Genomic DNA, 21,001 nt, shown 5'->3' on the forward strand with positions numbered 1-21,001 from the left:
GAAAAATGTTTGTTGGCTATTTACCCTACTTGTACAAGACCTTGCTTCTCCAATAACATCTCTTGATCTTGGTTGAATGTTCCTCAAAACTATAAACAGTCTGGTTGCCACTAACATTTCTTGGTAGTTTGCTCTCTAAAAGGTAATGCTTATCCTCTGTCAGCAGAAAGCACCCAATTTTCCCCTCCAAATCTCAATTTTGTTTTGAGGGCCATCTAAGTAGGAAAGCCTTGAGGGAGGTTTGGGGTCAAAAGAAGAGATGCCTCCCTATTTACTATCCTAGGCAGAAAGACCCTGGAATCAGTGTAAATGAACAAAGGTACAGAAGGTTAAAGGCCTGGCTCTGAGGTAGGGCAAGACAAAAAACCTGAATATCACTGGGCTGAGGTAAAGGGTTTGCCCAAGGTGAAGCAAACAACAAACAGTCACTTCAAGTTTTATTTCGCTTCTTGCATGGTCTTCAAATACAGTTTATGGTTCATTTTCTACAGGTTATCTCAGATGATCTAAACAGATTAATGAGTGGCATTCCAACCTTAACGAAAAGTTCATAACCATTAAAGATGTGTTAACATATGACTTTACAATCCTAGAGTGATGGTTATCAGCCTGGACATCTGTTCCATATAGTTAGCATTTATACATTAATTTATAAGGACAGAGAAAGAGCTATCAGCAACTTAAAGCCAGGCTATAAGGCCATAACGCTAGGAATCTTGACTAAATTCAAAGCTGGATCTGGTGATCATGGCTCATGTAAATAAACTGTTCCTTTAGAGAACACAAGACAGCTTATATGCTACCTATGAGATGCACTCAAAAACCAGGGACATTAAACTCTTCTTTCCATAAAGCTACAGTTGGACTTCTTTGACCCACTTCAAAAAGGAAAATGCAAATTTGCTTCTGGATATTAAACAGGCCAGATTCTTCTGTTAAAGAAAAGATTTCCACCCGCAACATGAAAGGTGGCATCATCCCTAGATAGCTCAGCAGGCTTTAAGACTTAAGACTTCCTTGAAACTCCAATGACTGGAGTCACTTAAAGAAAACAAGCTTCAAACAAGGCTGGAATAAGGTACCAAAATGATTGTAGGTGAGTTCTATGTCAGAACTCTCCATGAAGTGATGGAAAAGCTATAATTTTGCAGAGAATTTACTTGCCAGCATCAATCTCAGACCCCCAAAAAAGAGGTAATACATTAAATCTGAGATACATGAAGCTTTCAGAATCTGTGGCTACAGCAAAAAAGTAGGTAATCATTGGTTAATGTGTGTTCATCCTGGTGTTTCTTTTAAAAACAAGAACATGCAGGAATTAAAGACTCTGATTTAATCAAACCAGTATGAACAGGTCTTGAAATTAAAGGACAATTGAACTATGGGGCAAATCCTGATTATCTCCCTATGCCTGTTCCCATCTCCCTGTTCCCTGACAGGCGTCAGGGCTCACTTACATTGACATGCTAAACCTATTGGGGTTGATTTCTAGGACAGTAGTGATAGCATTAACCTGGTAACAGATCAGCCTCACTTACCAAAGTCAGGACTTCATACCCAAAATGGTTATGTTCTAGCCCTGGGTGGGAGGCACTTAAAAAATAATTTTAAAATAGAAAGCCAAGGACAAAGAAAAGTTAACTCCATCCTCCAATATGGTTTTACATTATTCAAAAAGTACCATCTTGGATCAATACCATTCCATTTCAAAAGAAAAATTACAAAAACAGTAAACACAAGAGGTTAATCAGCATACAGCTAGTTTATATACAAAGAAATATACAAGTATGTATTTTGTGACTTTTGTCACAGACAACTGCACATTTGTCCCTACAAAGCACAACACACCTGAACCAATGGTCATACCACTGACATTGGCCATGGTTTTGTGAACAAGCAAAAAAGATTGCCCAAATTACATGTGTAACTACTTATTTTCTGTTGCTAATTGACAACCATCCCATCCAGGACTCTCCAATCTGTAGCATCAGAATTTCAAGGAAACCGTTTTGTCTTTTGTCACATCACCCAAAGAGGAAAGGGACCCATCATTCAACAAATTAATGAGGATGAAGGAGGTGATTTCAGCTGGATATTCCGGATGAGAAATGCAATCATATGGATGTAGAGAACTACTGCCAGCTTCATTAAAGACAGGACTCCCTTCCTTAAAAGTGCAAGAAAGATGTCTTGGCACTTGACACAAGACCTGAAAGGGAGGACCATAACTCTTATTTAAACAGAATTTCCAGCAGTACTCTCTTCTGAACAGCAAGTAGTCTGAATGTGTGATGAGTGAGGCTTCACATTGTCCTCCTTGCTCCTAATCCCTTTGGCTGACTTCTTCCTCTCCTGAGGCCAGACCATATGAAGACCCCAACTACCACCCACCCATTAGGGAGTTGTCAAGACATTAGGACAGGTCACAATGTCAGTTAATGTCACAGGCTCCTGCCAAGGATAACCACATCCTTTGGAAATCCCTCCATTTTTGCTATTTCAAAACAACCTAACTTGCTGTAAAATTCCAGGATCCTCTTATCATCTGGTCTTACTTCACAGAAAGCCCCACGGGAGCCTGAAAAAAACAAAACAAAAACATTCAAAATATAAAGAAGGGGAGTTATTATGATACAGATTCACAAACTCTGATACATCAATATTTAAAAACTTATTCATGCCTGTACAAATTCTACAAAAAAACTGACAACAGAATAGAGTATGACAGAAATTGCTGGACTTAAGAGTCGTATGAGACTTGGCTAATCCTCATCCCTGAATTTATTAGCTCTGGGACCATGGGTAAATCATTTAACATCCAGTCTCTACAGACTCACTTCTAAGATGTGTACAACCATACCTTACGTGTAGTGCAGCTATGTCACAGGACAGTTATGTATATTCTCATTTAAATGAGATTTTATATATATATATTTGTAAACTTTGAAGTACTATATAAATGTCAGCTGTTAAGATAGATCAAATGTGGGATTTACGTTACAGAAAGTTTCTCTCCCATTCTGAAAATCTTTGAGATAAAAGCAGAAAGGAGTTAATGGTGAGAAACACTTACACAGAGGTCTCATTTCAAAAAAGGAAGAAATTTCCTGAGGGTACCTATTAAATAAAGAGCTTTGTACCCATTCAGTTACAACCTACACAGTTTGTGTTGTGTATATGTAAGATGAATCTTCTATATTGAAAATGCCCCCAAACCCATTTAGAAGTAGAAGGTACCTCTGTCTCCAATAAATGTCACAGACTGTTTTGATTGTGAGTTAGAAATTATCTAATAGAAAATAGAAATCTAATAGAAATATTAGAAATCTAATAGAAAATATCTAATACCTTAGAAATTATCTAATCCAATGACTTCATTTTACATATAATAGACCCAAAGAGACTGACACACAAGACACAGAAGCAGTATAGCAAAAGTATAACTTAAAGGTTATGGTCATCTAACCATATGCTAGGCACTATGCTAAGCACCTGCACAAAAATCATTTCATGTGAGCTTCACAAAAACCTTACAAGGTAGATGCTATTACCCTCATTTTACAGATGAGGAAACTGAGGCAACCAGGGGTTAAATGACTTTCCCAGAGTCATAGTTAATTAAGTGTCTGAAGCTGGTTATGAATGCAGGGATTCCTGACTCCAGGCCCAGCACTCTACCACCGCATCGCCATCTGCCTCTGGTGGACCCACGTCCTCTGAATCCAAATCAAGTAGGCTTTCTACTGCAGGATGGATACAATAACGAGTAACAAACCAGGTACTCAACATCATTTTCCCAACCCTGAAATCCAGCTTGGCTTTCCAATTTAGGGAAATTTTAAATGGAGAGATGGATTATTTTTAAGATTCTAGGACTCTTGAAAACCACTGTAAATTTGATCTCTTTAGTATAAGAAAAAAGAAATGCATCTCAGAGGTAAAAGATATTAAAAATATATGTCAATTCCCTTTTGTTTTAAAGGTAAAGAAACTAAAGTCAAGTAATCTACCCAGGGTCACAATGACTTTGACTTGTGGTTTCTCTTTTGGAGTTGACAAAGTAAAGAACTGATATTTTCACAGTCCTGACACTTTATTTGAGGCCTAACACCAACTCTCAAAGGCAGTTAGAAGAAAATGCAAGAGTTACATTAGTTTAAAGAAAAAAAAGTAGTCTTCATGATAAATATGTGAACAGTTTATAACTAATTTTCTTGGTCAATCCAGTTTTCTATCCTCCTAACTAGTCCAATGTTTATTTTATGTCTCTCTCTGCCTTACTCCCCAAAAGACCCATACTCACCATTAGCTTTGAGAGAAGACAGCAAGCATGCCATCATGCTTTTGGCTACACTTGGATCAGTTACTTTTTTGTGAATGTCCATCTTTATCAGAGATGGGAAGTTGGCAAGGAAAGTTTCTGGCAATACTTCCTGCTCTTCATGGAAACTCAACATTATTTTCTATAAATGACAGAATAAGGAATCAATTGCTTTCTGTTAACAATCTGGCAGTCAAAGAGCAGGGAAAGGATAAAGGAAAAGAAATAACAGATGAAATGAAGACTGTTTTCCAGTTCTCACCCTTGTATATTTTTTAGCCACTAGTCTTAAGTCGCCTTGTATGGTCACTAAAGTATTTATTAACTTATAATTCTAACTTATCACTTTTCTAAAAAATGACAGAAAAATTGGTTATTTTTGTAAGAAACATATTAAGCAACAATTTCTTTGTGAAAATTGCACATATACAGGTTGCCTACAGTAGACCAGCATAATGTGGCTGCTGAGTCATAAAGCGTCTACCAGTTTGACCCTGAAAGTTGAGAGAGATACTCAAAAATAATATTCTTTTTTACATATCTATGTCATTTAGAGTGAGCAAAGAAAAAAAAGCTACAGGGACTGTGAGGGATCTAGTACTATGGGAGTGACTTCACTATTAGATGGGGATGGAAAGGCAAAGTTAAATCAAATACTTAAATAAGTTTCTATCATATGCAGAACCCTGGGTCCTATAATACAGAGATCTAAGTTTATCAAGACACTGTCAGCCCTGCCCTCAAGGAGCTTAAAGTCTAGTTAAAAAAAAAAAAAGAGGAAAAGCGACCTATCAAAAAAAAAGTATTATTAAGATAGTCTCAAAAAAGAAATGGACTTCAACAAATATTTACCATAGAGTGCTCTGCCAAGTGTTGGGAAAGATCCAATAGTATCATCTCTACCTTGGTGTAGTTCAGAGTCTAATGCTTCTCAATGGTTATTATCTTAAACTATACTGTAGAAAGTTTTGACAAATAAAGGTTGTAATCAGTTCTTCCAAGGTATCAAATGGTCTTAACGTGACAGAAAGGAGGGAAGATTAGGGGGGAAAATGCTAGAAACAAGTGCTAAGAATTAGTTCCCCCAAGTAGACAGTTTAGCAATGACTTGTGCCTAGCCTCCCCCACTTGTACTTCATTCTGAACATATGCAATACTGACCTCAGCCTCTGAGAGCTCTTTGTCACCATTTGGCTTAGTGTACTTTTCTTGCATGAAAGGAATCCAAGAAATTTTACATTTTTTAATAAAAGGGGTTACATCCACAGTGCCCAGAGCATAGCCACAAATGCCATCTTCATCTTCTAGCACAAAACAGTAATCTAAACTGAGGGAAAGCAGGCCTCCCACTAACCTGTTTTAAAAGAAAGAGTATCAATACATGGTTTGCTAGCATAGTATTACTTAAAACTTTAATCCTCACCTATACTAAACTCACTAGAATAACCTAAAAACCTATGAAAACAGCCCCTGATAAGAGCAGACTAAGTGGAATAAACTTTTATAAAGCAACATTTAGTGTGTATACTTGACATAAAGGGCCAACAGGGACACTCTAGTTTCATTTACCTATTAAGAAACTTGAGCGTCATCCAAAAGCCCAACCCTGAAGAAGAACAGTAAGTATTTTGGCAATGAAGAAATTAGCAATTTCATTGCTCAATGCTAACTTCACAAATTCAGCTCCCTATATATCTCCAATCTACTGACCACCTCTCCTCAACTGCTAACAACAAGAATGGTTTCTTAATGACCATATCCGGGTTTTTAGAGGGTACATACTTGTCTCCAATAAGGTCTGGCTGACTTTGAAAGGGTAAGCCAACTCCATCGTCATACATTTCTCTGCAAATCTTGTACACAGATGCCTAAAAATACAATGCAGTATGATGATGGGTCAAGAAAGGTAGCAAAAGAAATCTACGAGAGTAATGTCAGTTAGAGAGAAGTATCAGACTGGACCTGTGAATAGGGAAGGAATAATGAGTCTAGCTCCATCTTCTAGAAGTTCTACTTGGTTAACTAGAGTTAGTTGAAAACTGAAGCAGAGGTGTATAAAATTACTGAAAAACTTCAAAGTTTCTATGAACACTGATAGAGTTCACTTGTGGGATGAAAGTCAAATGGTTACAGCAATTATCAGGGAGTTTAAAAAAAGCACATAATATCAGTTTCCCATTTGCTATAATAAAAAATTTTATGTATGAATAGCAATTTCATCAATTGCTCAAAGAATTACACATTTTCAATCACCAGCTACAATTACAATGACACTAAATGGAAAAGTAATGCTATATTGACAGCTGGCATCTCACAATTGAGTCAACATTTATAACTAATATGCAGGAAGAAAACCAACTCTTCAGGAGTTACCTATCATTGTTCTTTAGGAATCCCAACCCTGCATTCTTGCCTTTTACAAGAGAACAAACATCAGAATTAGAAGGCCCTACTTTTTATAACCTTCTACGTAAGTCTCTAGGGCTCAGTTGTCTCATCTTCCTCCTATCCAATCCCCAAAAGCAAGATGCTGCAAAGATCTTCAATTCTTACAGAATAACCAAAATATGTCACTATTGGGCTGAAAGTAGAGATATATGTGCACCACAGGTCACAGGAAAATGCAGAAGATGACCATTACCTCATCTTTAGGAAAGTATGGCCTGATAGTATAAACTTTGGAGGTAGGAGTCAGTGGAGGTGGTTGAAAAAAGAGGTCATTTGCCCCATCAATTGGCAACAATCGCTGTGGAAAGAAAAGGAAGAGAATCATCACTACTGAGAATTAGTCCCATGTTTCATGGGTGTGCACTGCAGATTACCAAATGAACATTAACTGGCTACTGCAGGCAAGCCTAAAGAAGAGGGCTTTGATATGCTTTACTAAGGCAAACATCACCTTGCAGGGGGTGGGGGCAAGGGCGAGATATTTCTGAATAGAAATTATTCAATGTGAATATTATACAACTTTAGTGGCTCATTGATGGACTTAAAAGGATGGTAAAGTCTATTCCAATTTTATATATATATATGTATATATATATTTTACCAATCTTATCTAGACCATCTCTGTACTAAAAGATGGCAGAACAGATAATGTCAGGAGGAGAGGTTTGGTCTGAAGAGGGTTAACTGTCCAGAGGAGACGCTTTATCCCCATAGCAATGCGCTTCAGTTTGCTGTGCGCAGCAGAGCACCTGTTGGGGGGAAAAAGTAGAGCACCTGAAAAATCCCATGAACAAATTTAACCACCGAGTAAGAAGCTCCATCTATACTTAATACTTTCATCAATGGAAAGTTTTATAGCAAACCAAGTTATTTCTTTTTTCCCAAAGAATTACTGTAGATTCAAATTCAGTCTACCACTTGTTTGCATATTTGCTCATTTTTGTTCATATTTTTGCTCATGGAATTTCCACTGGCAGACAAGCATGCGCGCATTGTACATTGCGGGCGCAGATTAAAATGCTGTGCGACCTGCAAAGAAACAATGTGAAATGTACACCTAAAGCCGCTGCGCTTCGCATGCGCGGGGGGAATTGGCAGCATCTCCTTGAGAAATTACTGTGAAAAGGGGAGGAAAATTTGATTTAAAACCAGCTCTAAAACTAAATTGGATTTTGGACTAGAAAGCCTTCGGCAGACCAATCCTTCCAGCCATCTGATGCGCAACAAAAGGTTTCTCATAAAACAAAATGTCAATTCAGTTGTGAATTCATATTGATACCTGGAACTCTCCTGCTAGACCACCTCTAAAGGCCCAGGGTTCTTGGTCTCCAATTAAGAACTGTGCTGAAGATTGACTACGACACCCTGTTGAAATCAGATCCAAGCGGAGAACGTTACGAGAAATGGGGATTTCCTGAGCGTCTCAAACGTCCAACAAATACATTCTTTGTGGAAAACCTCTCTAACAATAATAATCCAGGATATCAAGGTCAGGGCTGTGATAATACTTTTTAAAAAAAAAAATCAACTTTCAAGGTGCCAATACTGATGCCCACTTCCTCAAATGTACAATAACTGCAACAAAAATAAATTTTGAAGTAGTCAGATTCTATTCCTTCCACATATACAGGAAGAAAAACAAACTGTCTGGGTTTGTCAAGCTAAAGCTTGCATTCTCTAAGTACAGCTATAACAAATCATGCCATCCATCCTGTCAAAGTTGTAAACCTACAAAAAGGAGCGACCTGCTACTACAAATTTTACCAGATGGATGGAGAAATTCTATTATCACAGCCCCAAGAAGGAATTGCACCTGTCTGAAGTCACATTTTATATTTTTAGGGAGAGGGAAAGGGAAGGGGTAAGGGAAAGAAGGGGGTTAATCTTGTCAGAAAACTAAGGTCAGCAGAAAAAATAAAAGGAATCGCTCAATAAGTTAACACAGCTAAAAAAGAGTAAAGATATGAGATGCCTCAATTCTCAGGGAAGTAGACCAAAATTCAAACTCAGGTAATTTGCCACATCCTGAGATTTAATTCGTATGGGGCTTTTTTGTCCTAGAATTCCCTTTCTCCAAAAAAGTGCAACAGCACCTCATTTCTCAGGTCAACTACTTAAAGCATTTGACAGCGAGCAAAAGCTGTTACTTAAACCATTTTATAGGCTGAGGTTAACCATGTGACAATTTAAAAGGTAAAAGACAGTTTAAGTTTAAGGATTGAACTAGGAACAACTGCCTAGTCTTCTGACAAGATGAGCAGCGCAAAAGTTCTCTTCCTTTTGAAGACAGCATTCTACCTCCTGTTTAAGTTAACAATCTCATAAGTATAAAATATAATGTGCTAGTCAGACAGTCCCAAAGCAAACCAAGTTTTGACAATATAAGCCCATTAAAAGTTCAAGTTTATAGGTTGTTTTTTTCTTTTTGGTGTGAGGTATTTTGGGGGGTTGGGGTTGGGGTATTTTTTCCCCTAAGCACAGGACAGTGTTCATAAGACAAATCTGGAAAAATGGAAAAGGGTAGAAATTCAGGCTTTGACTAGAACCTGCCCTAGTCCATAACAACACAATTTCCACTCATCAAAAAGCTATCCCTCTCACTTTGTACAGATTAGCCAATAAACTTGGATGATTTTTCTTCACTGCCCCCCACTTTGAGACCACAACATAACTAGCACTTCAACTATGACAATAAAAGCTGCATGAATGAAGAGCTGTGTAAATAAAAACCATTGTTAATGCCTTAGTCGCTGCGCAAATGTGACTTCAGTTCATGCCTATTGCATAGTAATCTACCTGAACTACCTCACAGTCAAAACCTTTCAATTTAAACTAATTAATCATGACGCGTGATGAACATCTGCCGCTGTCCATCCAAGAGCAGTAGAAACTTGTGCTGAGGATTCTCCCATCTGTACACAATGGGGAAGAAGATAATAGAAGTCATTAGTAATCAAAAGTACTAGATAACACAATCTTTTAAGGGACTGAATGCCAGCTGGACTGGAAAGAAAAGGGAAGAAAAAAGGGCTCCAATCTATATCCCCATCCTCTGATGAATACTGCTCAATGCACCTATTCTAAATCTAAATCTTATACTGTTATGAAAACTTAGCAACTAGCTTTGAAAATGACTCAACATAAACTCTGGGTAAGGCACACTACTGAAAAAAACTAAAGCATCTGAGTGGACAATTAAATACTATTCAATCCTACTGCTTCAGTAGGAACATAGAGACACAATGTTCTATGTTCCAAAGAGTCAAGAAGCTAAAGTTTTAAATTATCCTTGCGTTAAAGTTTCATTACAAATATATGAAATGAATACTTTCAAGTCAGTATCCAAACATGAGATTTACAAGTCCTAGGTGCATACTGCTTATAAGGTTTTCCCCCCACAGTAGGAAAGCTAGGAAAAAAAAAATGCTTGATGAAAAATAAATTAAAAAAAAAAAATCCTTAAATTTAATAGTTTTTGTGGGATCCAGAGAAACTAAAGTTTAAATTCCAGTAAGGATTTATCTTCCCTTGGTAGTAATCTGGAAGGAAAGTGATCTATTTATCACTTAAACAAGAAGCAAAATTCTGAGGTTCTTTCCCTTAGAAGGACATGTCACTATTTTAAAGAATAAGGTCTAAATTTCTTCCCCAAACTGTACTTCCACACATTAATCCAAAAAAACTGTACTTCCACACTTTAATCCAAAAAGAATTTTTATGACATGATTAAGGATTGGAAATACTAACTTTTCGCACTATTAGCTTCCTTAAGAATTTTTCCCAAAAATTTTAAAAAAGAATTATTTAAGAGCTAATCAGTAGTTAGGCAGAACACCAAAAATACTTTTGCTACTGACTGCTACTATTATTGACATCAGTGTTTGACATCTCTGTAACCCACTGAGATATCTGTGACAACTATGAAAACTATGACATAAATCTGTCAGCCTTGCTGCCTGCTGTGTGTCATAAGCAAGTATACAACATATTCCTTAGAACTGAATTAAAACCTGGAAAAATAAAGTCATGTCCCTGGAGTAATGTGGGCCATGCTGGTGCTTTCTACCAAGTTGGAGGTTTCAAAAAATTTAATTAATTAAAAAAAAAAAGAAAAAAAAGACGCACACAAGTTTTGAGCGTCATTTTAATGTAGTAGACATTAATATCTTGGGGTACTATCATTTCCTCCCCTTATTAAAGCCAACTACTTAGTGGAGGGAGGAAGAAAATCTGATACGATGCACCAGAATAGCCTTGTCCTCAAGCTCGCATGCGCACAGGGCTGGGAGGATCAGCTTCCTCTTGGCCAGGCCCTTCCGTCATTCCAGCAATGGTTCTGTCAAAACACAGCAATTATGTTATCAAGACACAGCAAGCAGCAGAGAGCTGATGAAGAGTCACATTTCATAGTGTCTCAATTCCCAATCAGCAGAAGGCTTTCTGAGAGGTGCACAGACTTCCGTCCAGGATGCATTCAGTCAGAACAAGTAAATACTTTCTAATATATTAAAAAGATATTTATGTTGAATTAGCCCAAGGGGAAAAATGAAAAAAATGTGATTAATCATAATGACTTGCAATTGAAGTCTGTAACTGTGCCTACATTTAGAATAAACATAGGCAACAAATTTGAAGAAAATAAAACAAACATCCAATTCTTTACAGGTTTTCCCCTGTGGACTAATCATGTTTTTTCAAACACATATTATACTCTGTGAGAAGATTGTTCCTGGTGCACCTACCTAACCATTGCACAAAAGACTTCACCATAGACATTATACTCTTGATATCCCAAACATAGGAGTACATGTCATAAAGGATTGTCCTGTTGGCACAATTGGAGAGCCGGGTGAACATTCCCATCACCAGTGCGCACATCTCTTCAAACTTGGCTGCTCGAGACCTCCATTCTTCAATCTATTGAGGATCAACCATATGAAAGAAAAATTCAAACTACTCTGAATATAACTTTTAAAATTCAGATACTAAAAGTTACACATGAAACACTATTAATGCTAGCAGAAACTGAAATTGTTTCTAAACAGCAAAGGACAGTACTTAACAGATTTTTAGCAAGCAATAAAAACACAGCCCACTGACAAAGACTGTTACAAAACATCTTCAAGTTTCCTTCATTCCTAAATAGCTAGGAGGTTAAATATCGTAGGTCATTCTCCATAGTAGAGGCATGACAGGCAGTTTGGTGCTACCAAGAATTAAAAGTAAATAAACAAGATATATTCACCTTTTCAGAATCTTTTCCTTTGCAATTAACACTGACAACACTGCTGTTTGCTCGAAGCCACTGGAATTCTCTTAACATCTGTGCCCCTTTGGGACCATGCTCATATGGAAGATAGAAAAGATCAGCAAGTAACTGTAAATCCTCCAAAGTCACTGGTTCCGCTGTATACAAAGGTTTCTCATTTGGACCTGGTACAAACTGCTCCTTGTTTGTCTGCTCATCAGTCTGCATTGGGGCAACATCACTAATGCAATCTTCCTGCATTGACATCTCTGGGGACTTCGATTCAGCTATGCTTTCTTTATCGGTATCCATTGGTTTCAACTCTTCTGACATTTTAGCTTCAACAATTTCAGTCAGTATCTGATTATCATTCTTGTCCGTTTCCTCTTGCTTCTCTACCACCATATCCATGGGTTCCTCATCAAGCTGTTTCTTTTCTTCTTCCTTAACAAGGGGTGGAGGCTCATTGCTCAGAGTTGTTCCCTGGCTCATGATGGGCTCCTGGTAAACAGTAGTCACTACAGTGGCGGCACTCAGAGAAGGTGCTGCCACCAGGGGAGCCCCATCAACTACACTTGCTTTTGCTCCACTGTGCGCCACCTGTCTACCTGAAAAATCAGACACATAACCTGTAAATACCATCAGAAAATTGGGAATCCCCTTTTAAGTCAACAAGTACAGATTTAGAGAAATCTATCTTCTCATCTTTGTATCTGCAATGTGAGAGAATCAAGCAATAACATCCACTCCTCATGAGTCTAATACTTTATTGCATAAAATTTTATGAAGAATTCTGTCCAAATGAATCTTGGGTCCCTTTTCTTAAATGACAGTATGTGATAGCTCTTTAAAAGATTTCATTTGCACTGGCACTAGACTTTAAAATCAAATGGATTGCTAATTTATTTTACGCATTTTTTAGTTTAGAGGGTTTTTGCTTGTTTCATGGAATAGTTTCATTTTCAGGTTCTCATGCACTTATAATTAGCACGCCAGGGAGAATCTGCAATTAGTTATAAAGGGAATAACAATCACAATGATCTTACACCCAGACTCATTCCAAATTTTCACTTAATTTCACTTCTCTAATGACCCATATAGCCTTGCACTCTAAGTAAAATGTTAACCATTGTCATTAAAAATTATTTGACTGTATTTCTGATTCAACCACTTTGCCCATAACTTTTCTCTCTCTCCTCCACCTAACAAAGAACCACCTTACTTACTGCTATATTGATGAGGTACACCAAACTCCTGTAGCCATTCTGTTAAAGCCAACTTTAAGGCCATCTGAGGACTATACAGCACATCAGTTTCAATATCTTCATCACTACCTTCATTTTCTAATTTAATCTGAATAGATACTGTACTGTCTTCACTGTCAGCTGCAACAAAATCAAAATGACAGTAATATTTTCATTGTAAAAGAAGTCTCTACATTAAAAGTTCACAAACAGACTAGGAAATTATAACTATTTATAGCCAGATAGTACAAAGAGATCTTTCTCACATGTATTTCAAACATTATTTATAGGCATAGCTTAAAAAAAAATAATCTCCCATGCAAATTATAGCATATTATATGATGAAATATTACAAATCCTGAAATCTCTGAAACATGTATTCAAAAAATATTTATTAAGCCTCCAATTGTACAAGGTTCTCTGCTAAATTCTATAGCAGTAGGAAGAGTAGGTACAAAAAAGGATACACAGTCCTTACCCATAAGGAACTTACTACATACTAAGGCATAAAATATGGATGTAAGTAAATTACAACAAAAGGCTGAGAAAGGTAAGTGACATTAAGAATTTTATCAACAAAGGAAACATGAGCACTGACGTTATTTCAAGCTGGTGAGATTAGGAAAGGCAGTTTTGTGATAAGGTGACATCTGAGCTGACAGTAGCTTGCAGCTAGGTGGCGCTATGGCTAGAGCACTGGGCCTGGAGTTAGACCTGAGTTCAAACATAACCTCTGATAGTTGCGTGACCCTGGACAAGTCACTTAACCTCTGTTTGCCTTAGTTTCCTCAACTGTAAAATGGAGATAATAACAGCACCTCCATCTAAGGGCTGTTGTGAGGATCAAATGAGGTAACATTTGTAAAGCACTTGATGGCCTGGCCCAGAGGCACTATACAGATGCTTATTCCATTTCCCTAATAGGATGGTATGAAACACTTTGTGTGCAAGTAATGGCATAAAAAAAAATACTGAAGAGAGGAAATAAAGAGCATGCCTGGCTAACAGCAGAGTGGTCTAATTAGAACACAAGCTGCATAGGTCAGTAAACGTAGACAACACTAGTAAGGTCAGCTTAAATCATGGGATGTCGGCCTAAGCAGTTTGGGTAAGTCTGCTGACAATGGGGAACAAGTTTCTGCTCCTGCTTTAGGTATCTGGTAAAACAGACTGACAGTGAAAGACACCAATGAAAAAGCTATAGGAATAGCCTAAAGAAGACAGAATCAGTGCTTTAAGCAGGGTAGTGGGAGTGAAAAGAAGGGGGTGAATGAATATAGTGACTTGTCCCCTTGAATTCTGGAGAGCATTAAGGATTGTGTCTTTCTGTGTCATGAAGTTATGTAAGACTGATTTAGAAAAAAAACCAAATATATTCCTACTTCGTGAAAGACCTGGTCTTGGATAATTTGGACCCAACAGAAATTATAGTGGTCATGGAAGATAAATGTGGGTTTGAAATTTCCAGCATAAAAAGGGAAAAGCTAATGTGTCCACACTGTGTGTCAAATGAGATAATACCTATAATGTTCACAGTGCCTAGCACATAGTAGGAACTTAATAAATGCTTATTCCTTCTTTCCTCCTTCCACAGGAGACTGGCAAATTACATTGCTCATAAGAAAAGAGTACGTAAAAAACATCAGCCATCACAACAAAACCCCAAAGGACTTTGATGATCTCAGTGTCTGCATGTGTAAACACATTCCAAGGTCATTCCTACTTCTGTTAAGAGTACTACTGCTGTGTTTTCTTTCAGTATAACCATATCTCCACAGATTTTGCTTCCAATTTAAAAAAAAGAAAGAAAGAAAAAGAAAGAGGGATGAGCAGATGAGAGTAATTTCGGAAGTACAATAGGTAGGACTTGGAAAACAAATTAGATGCATAAGAGAGTTATTATGGATAATTTAGATGTCCAACCTGGCTTGACCAGAACAATGATTGTTCCATTAACAGAGAAATACAGAAGTGCTAGGGTCGAGGTGGGAATACTTCGGTTTCAGACATATATTTTGGGACAAAGTTTTTTTGTTTTCTGTTATTTAAAATTACAATCTGAAATACAAGAGCTTATTTTAAAAAAGCAAGAGTCTTATTTTCAATTTTCAATCAAGTGCACTGAGTCATCCATGCTAAAAGACGTGCAGCAATGCAATGCTGGTCCAAAATGAGGTTTAAATGTCTACACAAGTTAAGAGGAGCCCCCAGGTCTGAAGGATTTGCTTGCTTGGCTTAAACAAACAAGATAAGCATTTATCAAATCACCCAAATGCCCTCCCAAAGGTACCTAAAGCTTTATTATCTCAGAAAAAGAAAGCAGATGTTATATTTAAGACTTAAGTCTTAAGACTTAAGAATAGTCCCCAGCTTTCCTCCCACAAAAATTACTTACTCATTACTACATCTTTCCTCACTCCATTCATATTTGATTTGTACCAGGTGGCCAGAGTGTGAATGGCAACATAGTTAGCTTCAAATTCACAGTTTGGATTAGTCAGGACTCCTTTTAGTCGTGGAATGAGCTCTGTTGATCGCCCTTTGTATGGACCAAGAAATAATCTCTTCTGGTCATAATCATTAGCATGAATATTATCCCAAATAACTGGAGCTCTTTTAATAATCTTGGAAACCTCTTCAATAGATTCTACTGGAATGTCTTTAGAAACAACTTTCGGACCTATAATCATAAGTAAGGCCTGTTAGAGTATTTTATCTGTACTTATTTAAGTATATATAATATTAACAACATAAACTTAATCTACAACAATGAATTTCTAGACAGCTCATAAAATCAATTTAGTTCTTCACAAGTTAATACAAACTCAACTAACCTAAACCCCATATTTTTGGAAGGAAGAGGGAGAAGCGGGAAGAATGACTTAGTAGAAACAGGTAAATTATTAGAAAATTCAAAGGATCTTTTTTTTAAAGACTATGTCATGCTAAAGTCAATAAACACATTCTAATTCCAATTAATTACCTATATATATATATACAGTGCTGTAAAAGTAAGTGATGACCAGAATGACTACTAGGCATTGCAAGAGACTTAAAGAACGATAAATTAATGTGAAAGGTACTTTATTAACAATAGAACAAAGGTTCCAGGGGGCACAACAGAAGGGTAAGGAAGTGTGGGATAGGGTTGCCATGGATGAGTAGGAGGGAATACCTCTTCAGAGGTAGTCAGGTGGCCAATGGAATGAACTCAATCACTGGGATTCTTGTTGGGAGTCACTAGTTGTCATGCCCTTTTCACAGTAGTAAAGTTAGTGTTGATTTTTATTTGTGACCTTCAGTTATTGCACCATTAGAAAAAATACACCACATTTTGGAAAGTTTTTTTGACAATAAAAGCAAAAAATTTTCTGATTAAAGATAACCAGAAAATTCAATTAACCAGATAACTACCCTTCCTAATTTATCTCAAAGTTTTTATTTTATATACTTTAAAAAGATAAAGACTTACCTGTCCACAGCACATCAATACCAGGTAACAGTTTTTCACCCACAGTCCTTAAATAAGGAGACTGAGAAACATTTGGATAGCAAAAGGTTCCACAGTATTCTGAGTAAACAAAGTTCAAAAATAATTAGTGGGGAAAAGATTTTTTTTTACAAGTAAAAATCTTGTTCTGAAAGAACTTATGTTCCAATTTTAGAAGTCTGATGAGTATCATTTACATAAAATATTGGATTACTCCTTAAAAGTATTGAAATTTCCTAAGCCACTCATTTAAAAATCAATTAACAAATTCTGACAATTGTCCTCATGCTATTCCAGAAGTCCTCCTATTATTCTAAATCATCAGAAACTGCATTGTGAGGCAAATGGCAATAATCAATCTTGGGTCTGAACTGCTCACATTTCTCAATTTCAGTCTCAGGACAGTAAAAATTAAATTTCATCTCAGACAATATAAGCTTACATACAAAAAAAGTGTAATGTTCCTAAATGCAATTCAAGTTCACGTGTGTTTTAAATGATTCTTAATACAACCTTACCAAAAACTCATGTTGCCTTTGACCATCTATGTATATAAAATTCCTATGTGGTGGTATTACTGTAGCAATTAATTAAATTAATTACTTTCAAAGAAATTAATCCAGTCCCAACTGTTTTTATAATTTAATCACTTCCTAAGAAAGGACAAAACTTATGGTTGAGTTTGGGGGACAGCTGAAGTAGCCTTTTACTTACTAGAAAAATGGAAATGAAAAAAAAAATGGTTTTTCCTCAAGCCACAGTATTAGAATTTAGTGAGAGAAGTGGAGGAAAAAGGTACCAACATAAATGGGGGCAAAAAAGGGGATAGAAATGAAAAGTGGAGTTAAAAAACTACCTAGTTTGCCTTTTCCATTTCAATATTACATACATCTTTTAAAATTCTAAACAAATAATTCCAACCAAAATAGAGCATTTCCATATACAAAGAACATAAAGAGAAGTGTATAATGAATAGTGATTCTCAACCATCCCTTCAAATATCATTATCAGTACTTTTAAAGTGATAAAGTTCCTAGCTAAACTTAGCTGTCGTTTAAAGTAATATGATTTTCCCTCAACTTAAAAAGTTTTCATCCAAGTCTTTGGATACTATTTTTGGAAAGCATGATTCTTCCCTATCAGCCAATTGTACATATTATACCCATCCCCTAGAAGGTGACAAACTGTAAAGGGGTAATGATGCTTTTACCTGTGGGGCAGAAAAGAAAGGTTTCTGGCTCTCCTAAATACTGATAAATTTCATTTGTTATAGAGACTTGGGCATGTGCAAAGGAGCTGAACACTTCTTTGTCTGCTGCACACATGTTGTGATCAATATCATCAAAAAGCAAGGCAAAAGACCTGCAACCAAATTGGGAAACCTGGAAGAAAACATTGAGATTCTTAAGACAACAAAAGCTAACATATACTTTATGATACATACACATACATACACACACACACACACACACACACACACATACACACACACACATATTGATCCTATTAAGATATTTCTTAGAATCTGAAGGAAAATTTAGTCCTTTAACTTCTCATAGAGTTATTCTAGTATCTTTTTTCAGTTGAACATTTTACTGATTTCTAATGCCAATAAAAATATTCTAATTCAATTCATCAGTTTTAAAAAGCCTATTACGTACAAATTGAGGTCATTGGATGTGAGTCCTTCTCTTATCTTTATTTCAATACCTCTCGATGACATCATCTACTCTTTCCTCAGTGTCTGACCAAAAAGTGAGCCTTTCTCCTTGCCAAAGTCAACCCTTCTACATATAAATCTGATCCCATATCCTCTTCTGCAGCTGAATGAATTTTCAGTCTCTCTATATATACTGGTCCCTTTCTCTAATGCCTTCAAACATGCCAGATCTCCTTTTTCCTGAATAAACTTCACTTGACCCCATCATTTCCCCAGTTTTTGTCCTCTCTCTTCCTCTTTTCAACTAAAATTCTTGAAAAAAACAACAACAAACAAACAAACCACTTTCCTCACTGCCTCCACTTCTCAACCCTTTGCCATCTGGCTTCTAAACTCATTATTGAACTTAAACTGCCTCCTCCAGATCACTGGTAACCAATGATCTCTTAACTGTCATGTCTAGATGGCCTTTCCTAATTTTCATCCTTTTAACCTAACAACTTAACAAATGTGCCTTCTACATATAAAATCAGCAAAAAAAGACCCCGAATTCACAAAGGTATAATACTCAAAAGATATTCAATTCAATGTTAACTGGGGGGAAAGGGAAGAAAGTAACCCTAGAACAAAATGAAGCATTTGCTTGACTCATGACCCAGGACAGAACATAGAAGAGGGAGAGGGAATTTTTCTACCTTCACCCCAAACTTCCCTGTTTCAACTTTGCAGGAAAGACTGAGCAGAGCTTAGGAAGGCAAAGCTTTCAGGGAAGGGGCTCCAGGACCAGAGGCATCTTCAGGAAAACTTAGGGTTATTCATTCCCCCTGCCTTGCCTCACCCAAAGTGTCCTGTCTAACTGACCCTCTTTCCAAAAAGTAGATTGTGCTAAGAACGCAGTGTTAACCCAGAATGTTCTGACCTGAGAAATCAATCCTAGCCCTCTAGGGGAGCCTGGTCCTGCAGTACCTTACTCTCTACACTCAGGGGACCTGTCGTACTTTCAATACTGGTCCTTCTGTTCAATCTCTAAGTCAGGAAAGGAAAACTTCTAGGTAAAGGTCCCTGGATATAGGATAACTCATCAGGAAAGCATGACACTCCATCAGCTGCCAAAGCACTGTTTTCCATTGCCCACCTTGCCTTACTTTAAGAACAATCCCTCTCTGAAAGGCAATCATGGGCAGGACTTACTTCAAATCAAGGACATAATTAAGAGAACACTATTAACTTGGAGGAGGAGAGGAAGGCTTCACTGAGGAATGGCACAAATTAAGCCTTCTAAGAAGATTCTTCCAGGCAAAGGTGAAAGAAAAATACACACTAGGTATGGGCAACTTATAGAATGCACTGATACAGCAGATGGAATGCTAAGTTCTAGAAACTACTAATAATTTAACTTAGTTATAATATCTAATTTGTAAAGGGGAATAATATGAAATAAAGGTGCAAAGATTGGTGTGCGTGTGTTCGTCCTTCATTGTCGAAGAAGACCATGCCATCAGAGAAATGATGACATACGTGACTTTGTTTTGAGTGAGGGAGGGCTGTGCAGGTCACCAGCTTCCCTTCTCCTCCAGAGCCATCTGAATCCAGTGACCAGATATTCATCAGAATGACTACAGATGACCCAGGATGAGGCAACTGGGGTTAAGTGACTTGCCCAAGGTCACACAGCTAGTAAGCGTCAAGTGTCTGAGATGAGATTTGAACTCAGGTCCTCCTGTCTCCTGCACTGGTGCTTTATCCATTGCACCACCTAGCCGCCCAAAGAAAGATTGGTAGAAACCAACTGTAGGAGGTCTTATTTTATCCCGTAGGCTCAAACTGTCTGGTCTCAAAACCCTTTACGCTCTTAAATTATTTTAAAGAGTTTTTGTTTCTGTAGGTTATGATTTAATGATCTTTACCATATTAGAAATTAAAACTGCTAAAAATTTTAAGTATTTTATTTATTTAATGACAAGTCCACTATAATGTAAATAACTAGTACCATGACAGTTATCTAACTTTACCTGAGCTCTGACTACAAAAGACAATCCTTATACTCTTCCCTAATTGACCTTCACATTTCACAGATGCTGTTCCAAAACTTTTAGTCTCCCTTTAAGCCTTGAATACATTCCCTTCTCTCAGTTGAGGATTTTGCCTGATTACTGAGAAAAACAGAAACTGATCTTAAGTCTCAGAAACTTACTGTGTGACCCTAGATAAATTACTTAATCTTCTGTATTGATTTCTTTATCTGTAAAAAGACTATAATAATAGCATCTCCCTCCCAGTGTTGTTGTGAGGATAAAATGAGACATCTGTAAAGTGCTTTGCAAAACTTAAAGTGATATATAAATGCTAACTATTATTATTTAGGGGTAGCTAGATGTTACAGTGGATAGAGTGCTGACCTGGACACAGAAAGGCCTAAGTTCAAATCCAGCTTCAGGCACTTACTAGCTATGCATTTGTGGGACCCTGGGCAAGTTCTTCGGCTCAATCGTAAAATGGAGACTATTATAGCATCCACCTCCCAGGGTTGTTGTGATCCTTAAATGAGATAATATTTGTAATGCACTTAGCACAGTACCTAGAACACAGC

The 21,001-nt window shown here is 37.1% G+C and overlaps 1 protein-coding gene across 2 annotated transcripts in view; it reads right to left on the minus strand.

Annotated features, from left to right (window-relative positions):
• Positions 1-424: 424 nt before the first annotated feature.
• The window catches only part of OGA (O-GlcNAcase), a 29,262-nt gene continuing 8,685 nt past the window's right edge, over positions 425-21,001 (minus strand). For both annotated transcript variants that reach the window (XM_072620655.1, XM_072620662.1), the window contains exons 5-16: positions 17,962-18,133; positions 16,734-16,832; positions 15,657-15,941; positions 13,244-13,402; positions 12,015-12,625; positions 11,512-11,686; positions 8,049-8,134; positions 6,963-7,067; positions 6,104-6,189; positions 5,483-5,675; positions 4,304-4,463; positions 425-2,578 (exon numbers count right to left, since the gene is read on the minus strand). In XM_072620655.1, coding sequence (XP_072476756.1) covers positions 2,442-2,578; positions 4,304-4,463; positions 5,483-5,675; positions 6,104-6,189; positions 6,963-7,067; positions 8,049-8,134; positions 11,512-11,686; positions 12,015-12,625; positions 13,244-13,402; positions 15,657-15,941; positions 16,734-16,832; positions 17,962-18,133 — 2,268 coding nt within the window. In that variant the 3' untranslated portion in view covers positions 425-2,441. The remainder of the gene's footprint in view (positions 2,579-4,303; positions 4,464-5,482; positions 5,676-6,103; positions 6,190-6,962; positions 7,068-8,048; positions 8,135-11,511; positions 11,687-12,014; positions 12,626-13,243; positions 13,403-15,656; positions 15,942-16,733; positions 16,833-17,961; positions 18,134-21,001) is intronic.

Source organism: Notamacropus eugenii, chromosome 1, assembly GCF_028372415.1.
Source record: "Notamacropus eugenii isolate mMacEug1 chromosome 1, mMacEug1.pri_v2, whole genome shotgun sequence".
In the NCBI taxonomy this organism is placed as follows: domain Eukaryota; kingdom Metazoa; phylum Chordata; class Mammalia; order Diprotodontia; family Macropodidae; genus Notamacropus; species Notamacropus eugenii.